General features: G+C 37.0%; 1 protein-coding gene across 1 annotated transcript in view; it reads right to left on the reverse strand.

Moving 5' to 3' along the window:
• The window catches only part of LARS1 (leucyl-tRNA synthetase 1), a 62,743-nt gene that overhangs the window by 31,136 nt on the left and 8,820 nt on the right, over positions 1-22,787 (reverse strand). The window contains exons 3-16 of the mRNA XM_043984734.1: positions 22,405-22,492; positions 21,818-21,898; positions 20,634-20,771; positions 19,036-19,197; positions 18,152-18,264; positions 14,034-14,097; positions 10,295-10,362; positions 9,967-10,192; positions 6,272-6,359; positions 6,099-6,175; positions 3,613-3,666; positions 2,722-2,862; positions 1,221-1,298; positions 5-90 (exon numbers count right to left, since the gene is read on the reverse strand). Coding sequence (XP_043840669.1) covers positions 5-90; positions 1,221-1,298; positions 2,722-2,862; positions 3,613-3,666; positions 6,099-6,175; positions 6,272-6,359; positions 9,967-10,192; positions 10,295-10,362; positions 14,034-14,097; positions 18,152-18,264; positions 19,036-19,197; positions 20,634-20,771; positions 21,818-21,898; positions 22,405-22,492 — 1,464 coding nt within the window. The remainder of the gene's footprint in view (positions 1-4; positions 91-1,220; positions 1,299-2,721; positions 2,863-3,612; positions 3,667-6,098; positions 6,176-6,271; positions 6,360-9,966; positions 10,193-10,294; positions 10,363-14,033; positions 14,098-18,151; positions 18,265-19,035; positions 19,198-20,633; positions 20,772-21,817; positions 21,899-22,404; positions 22,493-22,787) is intronic.

A 22,787-nucleotide genomic window follows, 5' to 3' on the forward strand; every position in this document is an offset into this window, starting at 1 on the left:
TCACCACTGGTCACATAGAGCCACAACACATTCATCAGAAGATCTAGAAATCACTTGTTTCTCTGGTTCCATGTAAATAAGTGCTTCCCCCTAACAGAACAGAAAAGATAACTCAAACCAGTAAGTGTGTGTGTGTATATGTATATATATGTGTGTGTGTATATATATATATATATATGTATATATATATATATATATATATATATGCTATCACTTTGAAGTTATAGTTCTGCCTCAGAACAAACAAAATTCAACTTTCTTAAGAACTTCCACCATTTTCATTATGATTCTCATTATGCTATTACCACCTGGTCTTCCATCTCACAATTCAAGCTCAAGAACAAGCAAAAATCTAAAGCAGGTACATTACAGACCATTTGTTCTCTCCTTTCCTCCCCTATTCCTAGGACATTCCTTGTCAGTTCAGAATGAAGAAGAACAGTTTTCACCAATCCCCTGGATTGGAACATTATGCTTCCTATTATAGCCATGATGCACACAGACATTTCTTATCTGGGCTTTAATCCCCAAGAGCACTCAAAGCAAAGGGATCTTCATCTCAGTTGATCCTCCCCAAAGAAGAGTAGAAAGAAAACAAGAGATTAAATGTGTGGACCTACTGCTGGAGAAGCCTAAAGCAAGTTAAGTAAAAACCTCTCTAACAGCTGCTCAAAGATTAGGGCATGGCTAGAATCTATTTCACAGAGGCTACATCTGTGATCAAGAATGTCCATTACAGGCTTGGTCATGTGTTTTCCCACTGAGTACAAACTCTTACCTAATTATATTGAATTGATCAGGGCAAGTTTTTTAATAAAATTCAATGCTGCAATCCATACACATATTTTCTGCCCAGAATTCATAGTACAATTCAGATAGAGAAGAAAAAGTAAAGGAGGAAAAAAGGAAAAATGAAGACGTATTGGGCAGGGGGGGGTGGTGTTTGCTGATCTACAAATACTTCAAATAGCTACCACTATATGGGAGAGCCATTTTAAGATGTCTATATAACACATATGAGTACCACTAGCATTAGCAGTGTAGGCTCCTAATGCTCACAGATTTTCCAACTGGGTCAACAATTACCCCCTCGTAAATGAATAGAACATCTTTAGCACGACTTTCTGGCCTGCTGCAGAAATATTTATTAATTACACACAACAAAGGCAAACAGCTATAATGCAGCTAGACAAAACTTCCCAGGATAACTTCTTGCTTACACTGTCAATCATCTTTTTCTGAATGGTTTTCTTGACATCTTGGACCTTCTGTCCTTTGAATCCATCCACCAACATTATCTAAAGAGAAGGAAAAAACAAAACCAAAAGTTAATTTAATGGGATATTTATCCTTCTCAGGTCCCTTCTTTCCAATCTTGAGATTCTGTGATCCACATCATATGTCAAAAAGCTCATTTTATTCCAATCCCTCGTTGACAAAGTATATTTCTTACACAAAGTTTTAAAAATCAATGTTATAATTTGTTTTTACATGTAAGGTAGGGAAAAAATCTTAATAAATTAACTCAAAAAAAAGTTTATTTCTTAATCTGTTTCATGGGTCAAAAGTTGTCTGATGGGTATAAGCAAACCATAACTAATAATGATTTACATTCGAGAAGAGGCATAAAAAACATTACTGAGGACACATATGATCAGAGAAGGAAATAGGCTGGTCATGTAAGTAAAAGTGGAGGAGAACAGATGGACCACAATTTCCCTACCCAGTAAATTATCAAAGTACTAAGAATAACATTATTCAAAGTTATGATAAGAGTTACATACAACAAAAATTTAGTTAATTTAAATATTCTAACAGTTTCTTTCTCTTTACTCACAGGGCCACCATCCTCATTCAGCCTTCAGAGCCTCTCGCCTGGACTATTACAATCTCCTCCTAATTCGTCTCCCTGACTCAAGTCTCTCCCCTTCACACAAATGCCAAATTGATATGCCTAAAGTACTGATTCAACTATGTCACTTCCCTGCTCAAAAAACTCCAGTGTCTCCATAATGCCTCTAAGATGAAACACAAAGTCCTCTGGCTCAGAATGGAAATGCCCTTCATAATCTGGCTCCAGCCTCCCTTTCCAAACTTGTGGCACATTATTCCCCTTTACATACTCCAAACCCCTCTACACACTGCTCCCTGTATAGGACATTTCCTTTGCAGTACTTCAGTTCCCATCCATCTCCATGCCTTTGCACAGATTGTCCCCATGCCCTACATGCCTTTCTTCCTCACCTCTGTCTCTTAGAAAGCCTAGACTCCTTCAAGTCTCAATTCAAGGACCTCCACCTACACAAGGCCTTTTCCGATTCACTTCTTTGCCAGTGTGCCATTCAATTACTTTCCATTCACTTACCTCTATGTGTACATGCTGTTTCCACAGAAAGAATGTAAGCTGTTGGAAGGCAGGACCTAGATTTTTGATCCTATGACCAAGATTCCCACCCTGGCTCTGCCACTTAATGGTGATATTGAGCAAATCCCTCCACCCCTCTAAGCGACAACTTCCTCATATGAAAAAAGATGAATAACTTCTAAGGTCCCTTCCAGCTCTAATATTCTGTAATTTTGTCAAAGAAGAAAACACTAACTCCTAAAGGGACTTCCTGCTACAGCCCCATCTCCCGCTTTTTTTCCTGTCTCTTTCAGTCTAATTAAACTACCATTAGACATGGAAAAACCTAAACATAGAAAATGCAAATTATTACTTACACCTTCATAAAATCCTTTCAGATATAATTGCTCCTTAGCCTCTGCTAGTTTCTCTCGGTCATTCTGGCTTTGGATTTTCAATTCATCACAAATGCTTGGAGCAGAAAGGTTCCCAAGGCCTGGGATTTCAATGACTGGCACCTGCAGAAAACATAATTTGCTCAAAATGTATGAACAAAGGAATGGTTGTGGGGCGTAATCTTTTTGACTCTCAGTGAAATGAAGTAATTTCAGATCATCTTTACTAGTACAAATATAGATCACTTTAATAATATATGGTAAATAACTTCTTTCCTAAAATTACCATCACCAAGGCTCCATGATACTACCCCACCTAACCCTCCAGCTCCTTTTAAACCTTGGCAAAAGAACGTCAGAAACTAACATTGCTGATCTGGTCTTGTTTTGGTTTGCAATAAATAAGACTTTTGAGTTTCTTCATGAAATTTAGCTGTAGAAAATTAAATTCTTGCATGTACAGTCATCAATCTGCAAACTTAATCACATAAAAAAATACAAAATGAAGCAGGGTGTGGTTTTATTATTTTTCATAAAGCATTAGTAAGTAATCTGGCATAATTTTGGCCTTTTAAGTCAGGAGTTGACTATTCTAGAAATGAAGGGTTAGATAAAAACAAGTTAAGCAGAGCTATCATTTCAGAATTCATGCTAAGAATCGGTCATAAGAAATTCTTAACTTGTACATTTTTCCCCTCCCCCCATTCCCCACACCCTCACTCTGTAGTGCCACTGAAACCTCAGGAACCCATTAACAAATTCTTCTCTTCTCTTTAGATACTTCTGCTATCACTGACTTTTTGGATCAAAGAGAAAGTTAAGCTTCTTGTCTAAGACATACAAGGCCTAACTATTCCACATTTATGTACTCACCGGCTCAAAAGGCATGACCATTTCATCTTTGATTCCATACTTTGCTCTCAATGCCTACAAAAAAACCCTGAAAGTTAAAACTCTATATTCTGTGCCACACTATATTTTATAGTTTGTATAATGAAATTAATTGGGAAAAGTCAAACTGTAGATTTTTTTTTTACTATTTTTTTGCTCATGATTTCCTAATCACTCACTCAACAAAGATTTATTAAACACTTACTAGATATGTACCAATCACTGGGAAAACAAAGGAAAACTGAAGAGAGTCTGTTCTCAAAGGGCAGACAATGTGCACAGAGAGCAGTGGTTCTCAAACTCTTTGGTCTCAGAATCCTTTTATGATCTTAAAATTTACTGAGGACCTACCCCCTGCAAGAGTCTCTCTTTATATGGGCTATGTCTATTAATATTTACACTATTAGAAATTAAAATGTCTTAGAATTATTATGAAAAGTTTTGACCTCATGGAAACCCTGAAAAGGTCTCTGAGAACTGCTGATATAGAGAGATCTATTATCTATATCCATATATACATGTCTCTCTCTCTCACACACACACACACACACACACACACACGCGCGCGCGCACAACACATAGAAAGTAGTTATTAGGCACTAGCAACTGGGGAGACTGGAAAGGGCCTCATGCAAAGGGTGGCACTTGAGCTGAGTCTTGAAGGAAGCCAGAGATCCTTTGAGGTAGAAGTGAGGAGGAAAGGCATTCGGGCACTGGGGACAGCCAGTACAAAGGCATGGAGACAGGCAGTTAATGCTGAGAGGATAACAAGCATGTCAATATAGCTGACTGTAGAGAACACAGAGGGGAATAAAGCATAAGAAGGCAGGAAAGGAAGAGGTCAAGCTGTGAAGCGTCTGTGAATGCTCAACAGAGGATTTTATATCTGATCCTAGAGGTTATAGAAAACCACTGGAGTTTACTGTGTAGAGGGGAAACGTGGTCAGACCAGCACTTTACAAAAATCACTTTGGCAACTATATGGTGGATGAATTGGAAACTTGAAACAAGAAAACCAATCAGGAGGATATTTTAATAGTCCAATATTTCCTAAGGACAGTAAAACAAAAAACTAACAAGCAAACAAAAATAGCAAAAAACTGAAGAAGGAGCCCAACAAGCTCAGCAGACATATCAATTTAAGCAAAGCTACTCTTAAAACAACATTAAATTCTCTAACTAGATATAGTCAATATACAGTGTAATTATGACTAAGCCTGCCCCCCTCCAAAATAAAATTTACTATGAAAATCCACAAGATTAACATTATAATTTTTAAAAGATGGTCAAACTTCTATGTGAAAGATAAATACAATGCTAAAGTTAAAAACAAAAAATTTCAAGAGCACTTTTCTTTTTTTTTTTCTTTTTTTTTTTTGGTGAGGCAATTGGGGTTAAGTGACTTGCCCAGGGTCACACAGCTAGTAAGTGTTAAGTGTCTGAGGCCAGATTTGAACTCAGGTACTCCTGACTCCAGGACTCTATCCACTGTGCCACCTAGCTGCCCCGAGCACTCTTCAAAAGCATATACACTATGAATATAACAACATAAACTTAAAAAAAAACAACACTAAAAGGAAGCCAAAGTGAGTGATTGTAATAGCCAATCCTGGTCCAAGAGAATAGCTAATAAAGCATATCTCTCTTCAACAGTCAGGGAACTAAGAAGAGTACAATGCTTTTCTCTTGTTTTTTCCCATCAGAAGTCAGTCTGGAGGGGCAGCTAGGTGCTGCACAGTGGATAAAGCACCAGCCTTGGATTCAGGAGGACCTGAGTTCATGTCCAGCCTCAGGCACTTGACACTTACTAGCTGTGTGACCCTGGGCAAGTCACTTAACCCTCATTGCCCCACCAAAAAAAAAAAAAAAGTCAGTCTGGCATACTTTTACTGGCTGTAGTAGGGGAGGACATGAATGATCTGAGGCAAAAAAAGTACTAGCTCTCACTCTGTCATCTTGACTCTACCTCCAGGGATACAATGTCAAATATATTTTCAGGCTGGGTCACTGTATCAGTTGGTTTTGCTTGACTTTTTTTCTTTGTTACAAAGAAAGTTCAATTCGGGGGTAGGAGTTAGGAGTAGGGTATATCCACAAATGACCAGTTGATTAAAAAACAAAGGACATCAATAAAACCTGTTTAAAAAGGGAAAAAATGGGGCAGCTAGGTGGTACAGTGGATAGAACACCAGCCCTGGAGTCAGGAGTACCTGAGTTCAAATCGAGCCAAGACACTTAACACTTACTAGCTGTGTGACCCTGGGCAAGTCACTTAACCCCAATTGCCTCACTAAAAACAACAAAAAAACCCAAAAATTAAAAGGGAAAAAAAATCATTTTGGGTAGCAGCCCATTTAGAATTGTTAATGTTAAAGTTATGACGGGCATTGTGAACTTATTTGTCCCCTTAATGACCATTTATTAACCTCTAATAAGCCTTAACTTCAGCAAAAGAGCAAGACACTGACCTGTTTTTTCTTCAAGTCTCTGAGAGCAGCGATATCATCTGGAGAATCAGAGGGAACACTTGTGACAACACCAGTGCCTTATGAAAAAAGGATAACACAGAATTAACTAATAGCAAAATACCACAACCAGAATATACATTCCAAAGTATTGAGGGAGCATAAACTCTTTTTACCTTTGTCCTCCTTAATGGTCAGCATAGGAAGAGTATAGATCACCTTGAAGGATGTTAAAGGTGCAGAAAGGGCAGCACCAAGAATTTCCTGTACAAGACAAATAATATGAAAAGCAAAAGAAATGCTTTCTTTCTAATAATAACATGGCAAACAATGTTCTATTAAACCTAGTTTCACTTTACATTAACTGCCAAAGATCATTACAAGCAATTCTCAAATATCCGAGACTAAAAGTTCTTGTGGTATCCTTAAGACACATGATATAAGCAAGTCTAAGGCTACAAATTGTAAAGCTTGGAGAATAATGTCAGAGAAAATGAACGAGGCAGGAAAAATACATATGGATGTGCGTGTATGTGTGAGTTTAAATTAAAAATGATTATAAAAGAACTATTTACTGTTTTGTGCTATAAATGCCTATTCTTTCAACTGTTAACATAAAAAAATGGAAGTTTTCTATACTACTACTCTCATCTCAAGCTACAAAATTATTAGTTATAATCGACTTGATAGGTATTAAATATTAGAAAACATTTCAATGCTAATCAATCTAGAAATGTCTTCCTAGTTTATATTTCAGGAATAAAAGTACACACTGTAATCCTGAATGCTGATTTAATGACCTTAAAGTATGTGTTAACAACAAAAAAAGAGAGAGAGAGAGAGAGAGAGAGAGACATTAAGATGATGGATAAATCTATTTTCTTTTTAAATTTTCAGAAGTGGAAAAAAATTATAAGCTCTATGTGGAAACCCTCTAAAGCAGTATCATGGATTAATTTACAGTATGAATTTTACAAATTATAAAACTGAAGTCAAATTTTGTTTTAAAGTTATAGTAATTCATTCATTCATTCAACAAGAAATGATTCTGACCTCATTGATGAAGAGTTAAAAATCAGGCTAATGTGGCATTTGCCTTCCCTTCCCAGACAGCTCTATAGCACTAATGAATTTGATACTCTTTTTTTCTCACTATCAAGGTTAGTTTTATCAAAATAGAGAAGTAAAGAAAAAGATATCCTTGTGCCCATAATTGGGTCACAGCTTATAAGCCTCTTTGCTATCCCCCATCATGTGTGCGTGCGTGTGTGTGTGTGTGTGTGTGTGTGTGTGTGTGTGTGTGTGTGTGGCAATTGGGATTAAGTGACTTGCCCAGGGTCACACAGCTAGTGTTAAGTGTCTGAGGCCAGGTTTGAACTCAGTTCCTCCTGAATCCAGGGCCGGTGCTCTATCCACTGCGCCACCTAGCTGCCCCTATCCCCAGCATTTTTTATAGTGTTTTGTACAGAGTAATGTTTGAATTAAATAGAAAAATAATTCAAGAATAGAGCATAGAGAATCACAGACTATTTGAGCAAAAAAAAAAAGAATGATCTAGTCTGACCCCCACCAAATTCTCCCAAATGTCAAAATTAATAAGATGGTTTTGCATCCAAATTTTTCTTTTAAAAACAATTTTTGGAGGCAGCCGGGTGGTGCAGTAGATAAAGCACTGGCCCTGGATTCCAGAGGACCCGAGTTCAAATCCAGCCCCAGACACTTAACACTTTTTAGCTGTGTGACCCTGGGCAAGTCACTTAACCCCCATTGCCTCACCAAAAAAAAAAAAAAAATTAAAAACTATTTTCCCCCTGAGGAAGAGAATATGGTGAGGAAGAAGAAGAGTTCAGACCCATGACTTCATCAGTATGGGGAAATCTCAGTGAAGAAACTCCATCCCCTCGTTTGTGACCTGTAATGTTAGAGTTGCCTGGGATATTGAAAAATTTAAAAGATTCATGGTCACACTGCTAGTATGTGTCAGGGCCAGGAACTAAACCCAGGTCTCCCTGACAATAAGATCTACCTTCTATCCTATCCTTCTATGCTACCCTTCCTCTTTTAAAAAATGTGTGCAATTATAAAATTAGCAAAGAAGACAAAATATGGGAAGAGTCAAAGTTAAAGGGAAAGATAAGAACATATATACACTGTCAATGAAGCTGTGAATTGGTCCAACAATTCTGTTTTGGTTTTTGGTTTTTTGGGGGTTTTTTTGCGGGGCAATGAGGGTTAAGTGACTTGCCCAGGGTCACACAGCTAGTAAGTGTCAAGTGTTTGAGGCCGGATTTGAGCTCAGGTCCTCCTGAATCCAGGGCCAGTGCTTCATCCACTGCGCCACCTAGCGGCCCCCTGGTCCAACAATTCTGGAAAGCAACTTCAAATTATGCCAAGAGAGTGACAGTATTTCCATACCCTTTAACCTAGTTGTAACACTGATAGGCATATATCCCAAAGAGGCCAAAGAAAAGTCTGATACACATCAAAATATTGACAACAGCACTCTTTTTAGAAGCACAGAAGAGCAAACAAAGCAGATGCTTATCAATTGGTGAACAGCTAAACAAATTGTGGTATATGGATTTGACAGAATATTTTACTATACTATAAGAAACAACAGACATGAAAAATATTGAGAAGCACAGGAAGATTTATAGGAAATGACATGAATTGAGGTAAGCAGAACCAAGAAAACAAAATGTACAATGACAAAAATGTACATTTTTTAAAACCGCATGTTATAATTATAATGACAAAGCCTGGCCCTTATAGAAAAGATGAGAAAATGGCCCTCCCACCCTCCTTTGCAGAGGTAGGATTACACATATACTCTTAGACACTAGTGATATGCTGGTAGTTACAATGAACTACTTTTTTTTAAACTTTCTTTTTTATTCTTTATTGCAAGAAAAACCTCTTCAGGGGGTAGGAGAGATATTTAGAAAAGAAAATTATGTAAAAGAGTAATAAAAATTTTTAAAGAGTAAAATAAAAATAAAATGGTTATAGCTATAGAGTAAAAGGAGTTAACATACACAAAATGCTGGTGCTTCCAGAGTATGATGATGGGCACCAGGCCTGGATGTTATCATCAACAAACAAACACAACAACAAAGAGGCTTGCTTTCTTTCTCTCAGGTCTCAATACCACCTTACTTAACATGAGTGAGTGTTTTTCATACAGTTAGAAAGTTTTGGGGGAAAAAAAAAGAAAAAAAGAAAGTTTTATAGCCATAAAAGAGGATCAGAAGTGGAATGACAAACAGTACAGGAAAGTCCATTTGAGCAGAAGCCTACACCACATAGAGGAGCATCCCACTAATTTTGGGAAAAGTATTAGTGGAAGAAGCAAAGCAGTCTGAATCATCAAGAACTGTGTTAGAGTCCAATTAATTAAGAATGGCCAAAACAAAGAAAAAATAAATTGCTGCTTTGCGGATGAGAATGATGGGAACCTGAGCTTTACTGAGGAAACTGATTAAATTTTGGTTTCTGGATTTGGTCACAAAACTTGGGTTATTAGAGTTTACTCTGAGGTTGTGAAAGTCACCAGTGTTATTATTCTGGCCTGGTACTAAGTTAATAAGGAAAGACCATAAAAACTGTATGAAACCATTGTCAGAGTAAGTAAATTTTCATGTTAAAAAAGAAAATCCATCCTTCTATACCAATGACAGCAGCTGAGACTATTCAAATATTGACATAATAGCTAATGCAAATGTTAAATCTCTTGAGAATATCTTTTTTCCATTCACCATTCAACAAATATTTAATGAGCTTAAATATACAGTATTACAAATATTATCCCTCACAGCTAGACATCTCGCCCAAACTAAAGCAGTGAGCTAGAAAAGACTGCTGGAATATTCACCTCTCCCATCAATTCCTTGACAACAGGTACCACTCCATTGTCCTTGGTAAATCCCTGATAAGACATGTTCCTAGCAGCTCTTTGGGTACAGATGAAAATATCACCATTTGCAGTCTCAAATCCAATGTATTTCATATCTGGGCGAACCCAACAGTTGGTCTGTCCAAACATGGTCTCAGGTCTAAGAGTAGCAGCTACTAAAAAGATGTTTTTCCCTTTCAGGCCACTGTGAAGAAAAAAGAATATTAAATGTGAAATAAACTGAATATTTAATCAAAACCCCAAGGACACTCAGAAAAGACAAACATTTACTTCTTAATAAACCTACCTTAGTTTAGAGGGGTAAGGCTCAATCACTTTCATTTTTATTAATGTATATTCTTGAGGTCCAACACCCTAAATGAACAAAAGAATTACAGGAAAACAAAAGATTTTAGTAAATGTAGAACTCCATTCCACACAGCTGCAAAAGTGGTATTCCTTGGGCAGCTGGTGATACAGTGTATAAAGCACCCGCCCTGGATTCAGGAGGACCTGAGTTCAAATCCGGCCTCAGACACATGCCACTAGCTGCGTGACCCTGGACAAGTCACTTAACTCTCACTGCCCCCACACACACAAAAAAAAGTGGTATTCCTAAAGCACTTCCTATTCTGTAAGCTCCAGTGGTTCTCCATTACCTCTAGAATCAGATACAAACTCCTCTGTTTAGAACTTAAAGCTATTTACAACCTGCCACCAACCTACCTTTCTACTAACCTTCCCACACTGCATAATCCAAGCAAACTGGCCTTCTCACTGGCTGCTCCTCACTCCCAATGTTCCATCTCCCACATCTATACCTCACCTCCACCAGGAAGACAAGTCAAGCATTAAGTTCCTACATGAAGACATTCCTAATTCTCCCCAATGGATACTGGGGCCTCTCTCCATAAAAAACATTTCCTTGGATTTATTTTATATGGCTTTAGTGCTTGCTTGTAAGTGTACATGCTATTTCTCCCAACTGAACATAAGCACCCCAAGGGCACTATCATTTTGGTCATTAAGAACCCAGCACAGTTCCAGGCATGTAGTAGGACCTTGACAAGTACTTCTGACCTCTGACTCAAACAGCTTAAAATGGATTATTTGCACAATCTGAACAATTTATTCTTCTAAGGAAGATTTTACAAGCCGTCTGTTGATCATACTTGAAGGAATAGAGTAAAATAAATACCCTACCTTGTATATAAAATATTTGGGTGGATAGAGCACCGGCCTGGGATTCAGGAGTGCCTGAGTTCAAATCTGGCCTCAGACACTTAACACTTACTGGCTGTGTGACCCTGGGCAAGTCACTTAACCCCAATTGCCTCACACACACACAAAAAGAAAACATATTTGGAAAATTAAGGGAACCTAAGTGTGTATGTATTTATGTGTGTGTGTGTGTGTGTATATATATATATATATATATATATATATATATACAGATATATAAATATTAGCAGTTATATCAGAATTGAAGAAAATTATTCTGCTGTCAGTCACTATCCTATAAGCCAGTAAGTTATCAATATCTAAGTCAGTACTACATAATGATAACATCAAAAGAGGCTCAAATGTTTAGATCCTAGCACTGCCAGTGATCTGATGTATGCCCTTAGGTAGGTACACTTAACTATGCTTTAATTTCCACATCTATAAAATGGGAATATTCTTATTGACAGGTCCTACAGACAGGTCATCGTCCAAAATGGTTGCAGGGACTTTGAAAATAAAGCACTACTGGGGGGCAGCTAGGTGGCACAGTGGATACAGCACCAGCCCTGGATTCTGGAGGACCTGAGTCCAAATCCGGCCTCAGACACTTGACACTTACTAGCTGTGTGATCCTGGGCAAATCACTTAACCCTCATTGCCCCACAAAAAATAAAATTTTTAAAAATTAAAAAAGAAAAGAAAGCACTACTGGTTATGAAAATATGCAAGAGATTAGCTGTACCAAATCTGAAGCAGCAGTCATCAAAACTATCTGGTACTGGCTAAGAAATAGAGTGGAGGATCAATGGAATACGTTAGGCACAGGAGATACAATAGTAAATGACTATAATAATGTACTGTTTGATAAACCCAAAAACTCCAGCTTCTGGGATAGGAACTCAGTATTTGACAAAAACTGCTGGGAAAACTGGAAGAGAGTATGGCAGAAACTAGGCATAGACCAACATCTTACACCTTATACTAAAATAAAGTCAAAATGGGTACATAATTTAGACATAAAAGGTGAAACCATAGGTAAATTAGAAGAGGAAGGGGGGCAGCTAGGTGGCGCAGTGGATAGAGCACTGGCCCTGGAGTCAGGAGTACCTGAGTTCAAATCCGGCCTCAGACACTTAACACTTACTAGCTGTGTGACCCTGGGCAAGTCACTTAACCCCAATTGCCTCACTAAAAAAAAAAAAAAATTTAAAAAAAGAAGAGGAAGGAATAGTTTACCTCTCAGATCTTTGGATAGGAGAACAGTTTATGACCAAACAAGAGACAGAGAATAGTAGGAAATGCAATATGGATGATTTTGATTACATTAAATTAAAAAGGTTTTGTACAAACAGAAGCAATGCATCCAAAATTAGAAGGGAGACAGAAAACTGGGAAACAATTTTTATAGCCAGTACTTCTGATAAAGGCCTCATTTCTAAAATATATCAAGAACTAAATCAAATTTATAAGAATCCAAGTCATTCCCCAATTGAGAAATGTTCAAAGGATATGAACAGGCAGTTTTCCGATGAAGAAATCAAAGCTATCTATTGCCATATGAAAAAATGCTCTAAATCACTATTGATTAGAGAGATGCAAATTAAAACAGCTCTGAGGTTATCACCTGACACCTATCAGATTGGCTAATGTGACAAAAATGGAAAATAATAAATGTTGGAGAAACTGTGGAAAAATTGGAACACTAATGCATTGTTGGTGGAGCTATGAATTGACCCAACTATTCTGGAGAGCAGTTTGGAACTATGCCCAAAGGGCTATAAAGCTGTGTACACCCTTTGACCCAGCAATACCAGTATTAGGTCTTTTTCCCAGAGATCATAAAAAAGGGAAAAGGACCTACATGTACAAAAATATTTATAGCTGCTCTTTTTGTGGTGGCAAGGAATTGGAAATTGAGGGAATGCCCATCAGCTGGGGAATGGCTGAACAAGTTGTGGTATATGAATGTAATGGAATACTATTGTGCTGTAAGAAATGAAGAGATTTCAGAGAAACCTGGAAGGACTTGCATAAACTGATGATGAGTGAGATGAGCAGAACCAGGAGAACATTGTACACAGTATCAACAATATTGTGTGTTGATCAACTGTGATAGACTTGATTCTTCTCAGCAATACAATGGTCCAAGATAATTCCAAAGGACTCATGATGGAAAAGGCTCTCCAAATCCAGAAAAAAAAAGAACTGTTGAATCTAGATGCAGACTGAACCATACTATTTCTATTGTTTTTGTTGTTGTTGTTTTTCTTTTTTGAGGTTTTTCCTTTTTGCTCTGATTCTTCTCTCATTACATGACTAATGCAGAAATATGTTTAATGTGATTGTACATATATAACCTATATCAGATTACTTGCTGTTTTGGGGAGGGGTGGAGGGAGGGAGATAAATTTGAAACAAGAAATCTTATAAAAACAAATGTTGAAAACTATCTCTACATGTAACTGGAAAATAATAAAATATTTACATGAAAAAAAAAAGAAAAGATGCAAGAGAGCATATATAAATATTGTGTCCCATCACTACTTTAAATAGCCAGTCATCTGCCTCATTCTACCTTTCCTGCCCCTTTCTATAACCCACCATTCTCTAAAGGAGATTAGTGACAATTGTGAGAAACTGACCCTTCCTGATACCTCAGATCAGAATGAACCCAAAATTACTTTCATCATATGCCAATAGCACCAGGAGGGTAAGGACAGTAAGGCATGAAAGATATTCACTATCCAGGTGTTTTAGGATTTTGTTTTGTTTGGAAAGCCTTATGATTAGGCTCACGACTGTTCTATGCCCCAAATAATTACCTCACCAGTTTGTCTGTCATGGTCCATACAAGGCTGTCCATCTTTTGGGGAAAAAATTGTATACCTATAAAACACAAAGCAGAAAAAAATAGCTGGATAAAAGTCACAAACTACATTTTAATAGTAAGGCTTTACTCATATGTTACTTCTAACTACCAAATACTGAGATGAAGACAGCATTTATTCATTATACTGTAAAGAATTAATTGTTATTTGAGGTTTTTATGCCTCGGTGTGCACAGGCCTGGGGCTCCGCAAACCGCACAGTGCTTCACCCACTGGTTGTAGCCGTTGCCAGGGCTCTGGCACCTCACGTCATCACCACTCGCTGACGCCTACATGGGCCTGGCAAAATTATAATGATTGGAAGCCTAGTGAGGGCAGTCATGTGACTATCAGAGCGGCCAGACAATTGGTTGAGGGCTGTGTGGGTTTTCAGGAAACGGGGAGAAGTCGCCATTCTAGCTGGAAGCTGGAAGGTGACAGGAGCTCTGCTGTGTATTCTCAGCTGATTCCTGGGCGGTGGTATTTCTTCAGGTTGTATAATTTCCCTTTCCCCATTTTATTTCCTTTCCCTTGATCCTACTGATCCTGTTTGTGTTTTTTTTTTTAAGTTTGTTCTTGTTAAAATAAATACTGTTCTGTTTTGAGGGAGGCTGCTGGTCCCCTTCCTTGTCCCAATATTGCGGCGAGCCGCTTAGCTAGCACTCCCCAATTAAAAATTGGTCCCCACGATACTTCGCATATAATTCTATAATCATGAATATTGAATTAAGGTCTCTGTCTTCATCACAGATGTTACAATTAGAAAAAAACTTAATGAACCTGGTTTCCTTTGATGAAATCAAAGACTTCTGAAATTTAAAGACGCTCGTAAAATGTATAGTTTTCATTTACAGGCTCACAGAATTCAAAATGGATAAGGAACTTGGAGATTACCTAGTCTAAACTCATTCTATAAATAAGGAAACAAAAGAGCCAAAGAAGTTCAATGACTTGCTTAAGGTTATCCAGGAAGAAAAGAGCAGAATTAGAATTTGAATCCAGGTCCTGCATTCTTGTATTTCCCCTTATCCTTGTCCCCTATTTCTATGCTTTCCCTGGTTACTATCTTCATCTTTCTAGACTTCCTGGATCAGTTCCACTTCTTTCATATGCTTCTCCTCCACTTATAGATTCATCCCCCTCCATCCATATCTGCCTCTCCTCACTGGTCCTTCTCCCCCTTTCCTTTACTATCTTTCCCCCAAAGTTCAAGGTTCTATTTGAGAACTGTTTCACATGTACCCTGTAGCCCTTAATATCAGCTTCCTTTCTCACTTCAACACAGAGCTGGAATAGTAGACCCAGCCCTGGATTTGGCTTCAGGAAGACTCGAATTTAAATAGTGCCTCAGATACTTATTGGTTATTTGACTCTTGGCAAGTAATTTAAACTCTTGGCCTCAACTTTCTCATTTACAAAATGGGGATAATAATATTACCTACTTCACAAGAGTTGCTATAAGTTTTCAACAAGGGGGGTGTATATGTGTGTGTGTGTGTGTGTGTGTGTGTGTGTGTGTGCACGCGCGCATACATGTGTTGTGACAATGTTAAGTCATCATATAAATGTCAGCTACTACTATTTTCAATAATGAATATCAGAGGCAGAAACAACCTCAAAGACCATCTAATTCAACCTTTTGTTTTATAGACAAAGAAACTGAACCCTAGAAAAGGTAAGCCATTTCTTTTTTCCCAGAAAAAGGTACAAAGAGAAAACGCATATTTTTCCTACTTTCATTCTGAGACATAAGAATTGAGATCAAGGAGTCAACCTATGAACAGAAAATTTCTGAAAGATCTTAGAAGGCAATAACAGAGAAACTATTAAGGAGTTTTTGGTACTCCATGTTAGGAGAACCCACAGGATTTAAGGGCCAGTTACAGGCCAGGGGTAATAAGTCTCAAGCAATTAACTTTTGGGAATAAAAATGCAAACCAAAATAAAATGAATTTGCTCATCTTCCTTGCTACAGGTACTGATCACAATTTTTAGTTAAGATCATAAAAACTAGAAATGTAGATTCTGAATGCAGATTAAACCATACTGTTTCTACATTTTTTTTCTCTTTTGAGTTTTTCCCCTTTTGTTCTGATTCTTCTTTCACAACATGACTAATGCAGAAATATGTTTAACGTGATTGTACATATATAACCTATATCGGATTGCTTTCTGTCTTGGGGAGAAAGGAGGGAAGAGAGGGAAGGAGAAAAATTTGGAACTAAAAATCTTATGAAAACAAATGTTTAAAACTATATATGTTACTGGAAAATAATAAAATACTTTTATGATTTAAAAAAAAGGATCACTTAGAGGGCACAAGTGTGAATTGAATATGAAGGGATGATATCTGTAAAGCATTTATTTTTTATTTATCCTTTTTTTTTTTTTTGTGGGGCAGGCAGGGTGGGGTGGCTTATGTCTGGGGTCAGATTTGGGCTCAGGGTCTCCTGGGTCCAGGGTTGGTGCTGTTTCCACTGTGTCACCTAGCTGCCCCATGATGATATCTTTAAAATAAAATTAAGGGGTAAGAGGAATGCACTGGAAGAAAGGGAAAGGGAGGGGTCAGCTAGGTGGTGCAGTGAATAGAGCACTGGCCCTTGAGTCAGGAGGACCTGAATACAAATCCAGCCTCAAACACTTGACACTTATTAGCTGTGTGACTCTGGGCAAGTCACTTAACCCTCATTGTCCTGCAACAACAAAAAAGAAAGGAAAGGAAAGGAAAGGGAAAGGGAAAGGGAAAGGGAAAGGGAGAGGTGGAATGGGGTAAAGTAGCTCACATAAAAGAAACAAGAAAAAATTTATGGAGTAGAGGGGAAGATGGAGAAGGAGCGGGGGACTAAGTGGATCTTACTCTCATCAGAATTGGCTCAAAGAGAAAATAATATACACACTCAAGTGGGTAGAGTAATATATCTAGCCCTGAGGGAAAGTGGGAGGGGAAGGGGATAAGTGGGGAGAGAGGAAGGAAGAGAGGAGAGATTGGGGGAAGGGGCAGTAAAAAACAAAACACTTTTGAGGAGGGATAGGGTGAAAGAAGATAGAAAATAGAGTAAATATCAAGGGGAGGGAATAGGATGGAGGGTAATACAGCTAGCAATAGTAATTGTGAAAGAAATGATGAGCAAGATACTATCAGAAAGACGAATGAAAAATGCAAACCATCTACAGAGAAAGAACTGATGGTATCTGAATACAGATTGAAGTATATTTTTTTTGTTAGTTTCTCTTTCTAAAGTTATTTTTGTCAGTTTCCTTTCACAACCTGACTAATGTGAAGATGCTTTGCATGACTGGACATGTATAACTTATATTGAATTGCTTGATTTCTTAGGGAGAGTTGAGGAGGGGGGGGAGGAAGAAAATCTGCAACACAAAATTTTTAAAAATCAATGTGAGGGGGCAGCTAGGTGGCACAGTGGATAGAGCACCAGCCCTGGAGTCAGGAGGACCTGAGTTCAAATCCAGCCTCAGACACTTAACACTTACTAGCTGTGTGACCCTCAGCAAGTCACTTAACCCCAATTGCCTCACCAAAAAAACAAACAAACAAAAATCAATATAAAAAAATTTCTTTTTTTACATGTAACTTGGGGAAAATTCTAAATAAATAAATAATTTTTAAAAAAATTTAAAATAAAATAAAAAATCCTAAAACTAGGGTTTCCAGTAGCCCTGGTTTAATATCTTGCTAGTACATGGCAAGAACATTCAGAAAAAGACTAGGCATAGGCAGGACTGGGTAGAATAGAATCAGGCTGCAGCGGGAAAAGTGTAAAGTTGGAAAGGAGAATGCAAATGCTATAGCAAAATGTAGGGTACTGAATTATAGAGCAAGATACATGTGACAATTACTCTTTTATTTATTTGTTTGTTTATTTTTGTGGGACAATGAGGGTTAAGTGATTTGCCCAAGGTCACACAGCTATTAAGCATCAAGTGTCTGAAGCCAGACTTGAACTGAGGTCCTCCTGAATTCAGGGCTGCTGCTTTATCCACTGTGCCACCTAGGTACCCTGACACTTACTTTTAAATATCATAGAAATTATTACAATTAACACTATACCCACCTCTTCCCAAACTTTATTTTGTTTCTTTCCCTTAGTGTCAAAAATTGCCACTTAACAAAGGAATCGTAGTAAGGATTAACATCAGTGGTGATGAAAGAACGTCTCCAGTCTACCTGTGAGGAAAAAAGAAAATCCAAGAATATTAAGGTATAAAGGATCTATGAATATCTCTGCCACCATAGTAATAACTTCATCTAATCTCTTGAAATTTTACTTTCCTCACCTAACAATATAGTTGTTCTTTAATAAAGAAAAAAAACCCTGCAAACCATGTTTTCAGAAAAGCTATGGAAATTTAGTACTCCAACATCCATTCATATCCATATATTTCCATAATGACTATCAAGACACAAAGATTGTAATATACTTGAGAGCATTTAAAATCAAGTTTATATTGGAGTGGGCTTCCAAAATATTAAAGAAAGTACAATTTTAAACCTCTTTATATATATATTTTTTAGTGAGGCAATTGGGGTTAAGTGACTTGCCCAGGGTCAAACAACTAGTAAGTGTTAAGTGTCTGAGGCCGGATTTGAACTCAGGTACTCCTGACTCCAGGGCCGGTGCTCTATCCACTGCGCCACCTAGCTGCCCCCGCCCTACCTCTTTATATTCTTTGAGCAGGTGATCTTATTCTTTCTTTCTTATAATCACATACATAAACATGCTAACACTACAATACATTATTTATTCTCTACCTAATTAAACTACTCATTGTTAATTATATCTAGCTTCATAGCTTCTAATTTCTTGACAATAAGAGTTCACATTCATTAATATTCTTATATTTCTAAATAAATAGTTGACCTAAATATTATATACCACCAGCAACATGCATTTTCTTTACTGAAAGTAGCCTTTCTAGATTAAGGGGGGAAAAATACCTTCAGGCCCATTCTCTTCAGATCCTGAATAGCCAGTGGTGGAAAATAATCGAGCCAATGTTCAGCCTCAGAAAAATTCACTATTTCTTCATCAGATAGACCAAGAGATTTCATGATTCCCCACTGATACTTGGAGGACCCAGTCTTGGCAGCAGCTTTGCTCTAGAAGCAACAACCAAAAATCAGCAACACCATGAAAGAACAGGCTTATTTCTCAACAGTCTTCTCTTCAGAAGTAGTCTTCAGACTACTACCATCAAATGCTGAACTTCTTTACATCTCCTAATAGCTAATAAGCAAACTGCTGCTCTGAATTCTGATTTCAATGGTTCCTGTGGTAATGAAGGTAAACATCTGACCAATTAAATATACCTAGTAACTCCTTTCCACCGCTTTTCTTATCTCCTAATATTCTGTGTCTCATTTTTAAGAGGCAATTTTCTTTTCAAATTCTCTTTCTAAATTGGTTAAACAAGAAAATAATCACCATTCATTCAATGCTCATTTTAAAAGCATCTGGGATGTGTAAATCACCATGCTAGGTACTGAAGAAAAGTCTAAGATTATTAAAACATAGTCCTTGCATTCATGAAAGTGACAATCTAGCAGGGAGGACATGACACATGCCATTAATGAAATGCCTGTAGAAGAAAGGTGAATATCATTGGAGTTTCATATCTTATTTGGAGTTTCAACTGTTGGCAAAATAAACACAAGTTGATCTATGTCAGGGGCCAGATGTTAAATAAATGGTATCAAAAAGAAATAAGATCTTTAAAGTTACACTTCCCCAAAACATGCAGCTTTATCTTGTACTGTGCAAATACAGAAGCCCGAAAAGGCTAACTTGTCCATGCCACAACTAGGATCACTACAACATGTTTCAGAATTATAGCTATTTAAGTGAGCTAAATATTTGTTTTTGATTTTAAAAGTTTCCCCCTCCCAAAAAAGTTGTTGATATGTCAGAACAAAGGTATTAGATGGACTAATTTGGGCTGTTACACTCTCCAGATCAAGTTTCTTAGCACTGAACATTATATTTATATGATCAGAGCCACTAACAAAGAATTTTCATCACCAACAATAAAATACTACCAGTTACAGATACAAGGCATAATCCCAGGGCACTAGCATCCACTGTTCTTCCCCCAATCTCATCAACCTTTTGTAATTATGAGGAATCATTCACAGAAGCCCTCTCTCCAGTCTGTTTTGTATTTGCCAATAACTAAAAGGCCACCCCTCCAACACATACATATACACTTACACACACACACACACACACACACACACACACACACACACTCTCACTCTCTCTCACACACACACTCTAATCAGGAAGCCAATTTTAAAACATCTTGGGATTGAAGGGGAAAGGATCTGTGTGTTTTTAAAGAATTTAGATTATAAGGCAAAGCAGTCGGACTCAATGTACGTTCAATCAATTGAGATGATATATGTAACATGCTGTGCAAACCTTAAAGTGCAACATAAATATGAGCAACTAGCTATTTATATCTTGGAGACATAAACTACCATGCTACTCATATTAATGCAGTGTCTACCAGCAAAACCAGAGACCCAATTTATTGTACCTTTTTTCCTTTTGCCTTATCCTTGATAATGATCTCTTCTTTTTTTGCAATAACGTCCTCTTCTTCTTCTTCCTCATCTGGGAATTCAGGAGGGCAACCATACAACTCTATTTCTCTTTTCAATTTATCCGCACATGCCTCAAAACAAATGATATTGAATTTCAAAATGCAGAGAAATAATTCAGATTCGTGTTGCTTTGATGTCCATTTTCATATTGGGACATTCATATTTGACAATTTTTTGCACTGAAATGGCTCAAATATTCTCAAATAATTTCAGTGGAGGGCACTAAGTTTTAAATGGCTAGCTGATATCAGATTTCCTGACTGTTGTGCCCTAAAATCTTGCCTCCTTAGGAATTATTTCCATTTTAAAATCATAAGAGGAATAAGAAATTTTCTAATGTAACCATAGTCTAGTAACACCAGGATTATTTACATTGTGATGGACTAGCCTCCTCTCTAGTCTTCTTCTGATGTTCCTCATGGTGTGGAAGTGTCCTGGGTCCTTAAAGGACACTCGAAGATTTTAAAAGGGTTAAGATCTGTAGTATGAAGACAGTACCCACACCAATAAAACCATGGATCCTTAAAATGAAGGATGGTGGACTATTTCTAGCTCCAAATGGCCACTGGCTTTGCTCTGACAGATAAGGGAAGTCAATTTACCACTCTGGCCATGTTTCCTCTTCTACAAATGGAAGGTGTTGGGGTAAGATAAGGATTAGATGATCTCTAAGGTCCCTTCCAGCTTAGGTTTACTGCTCTCCCTCTGACTTCCCTTATATTATTAAAGTCACATATAACTTGGTGTACCTAAAGATTATTATACACTTTCTTCTAATATTATTTTAAAGTAATTATTACCTAATGTAAAAGAAGTTTAAGATCAATAGGGATGATGTGCAACTACTAATATGCCGCTGGCATATTTACTTTTATATATATTTATATGTACATATATTTATACCAAAAGGTGTTAATTTTTGTTTTGCAAATCATGTAGCTCATATTAAGTTGTGCTCGTTAAAGACTAGTATAACAAAGGAGTTCAGAAAGACTTTCAAATTCAAATCAATCCTGCCATTTCATAATTCTTGGAAATCTCACTTTTTATTTAACTACATTATCACATTTCACTCTAAATTCAAAAGAGCCCAATCCAGTTCCATATGTAATCTTACCTTAATTGGCATTCCAGTACAGTGTAGACCAAAGGGAAACAAGCACTTCTTTCCTTTTAGCCTCTGATATCCTACTGAAAACTATAAAAAGAAAATAAAATTCAAATTACAATCCATAAACATATGCAAAAAGGTAAATCCTCCATAAAAATATTTGCTTTGCTGCATCCTTATACCTTCTTTTTTAAATATCTAGATTCTATAAAGTTGATTATCAAAACTGAATAGATTTCAATACTGCTTTTTTTTCTTTCTGTACTCTCACACAGAACATAAATCTGAAATTGCAACCAAACAAATGACAAGTCACATGGGCTTCCTTAATAAAAGCAGGGCAAAAAAACCAAAAACAAAAACAAACAACAAAAACAAACAGGGCAAAGATATTTAAAATGAAAGAGTTCTTCTAATAATAATAGCTGACATTTATGTAGTGCTTTTATGTTTGCAAAGCGCTTATGATCTAGTTTGATCCTAGTTCTTCTTAGTTAGAAATAAATTTGCCCAGATAATATTTCCTCCCAAGTAGCTAATAAAAAGAATGGAAGAAAAAAGGACTATTGACATTCAGAGAGGTGTATCCTTACCTCACATTTAGATAATGAAAATGTATGACCCAAGTGAAGACGTCCATTCATGTAGGGATACGGGAAAGTTACAAAATACTTGTCTTTGCTGTAAAGATGGGGGAAAAAAAAACCAACACATACCCATAAACAGAAGGGAAAAAAAAGCTTTCAAACTTACATTATATTGAATGTGAGGGACTGATGTCTCAAGAGTTTATCTAAAATTATCAGTTAATACAAGGATAGTAAATTAGATTACAAGAAATAAAAAATTATCTAGCAAAGAATTGTGCTTTTGATTGAATAATTAAGTAATATATTCTAGATAGCAAATAGGAAATATTTTCCTAGCAAGCTTAGCTTAACAGAAGCCAAAACATTTTAATAAAATATATAAACTT

The sequence above is a fragment of the Dromiciops gliroides genome, chromosome 2 (assembly GCF_019393635.1).
Source record: "Dromiciops gliroides isolate mDroGli1 chromosome 2, mDroGli1.pri, whole genome shotgun sequence".
NCBI lineage: Eukaryota > Metazoa > Chordata > Mammalia > Microbiotheria > Microbiotheriidae > Dromiciops > Dromiciops gliroides.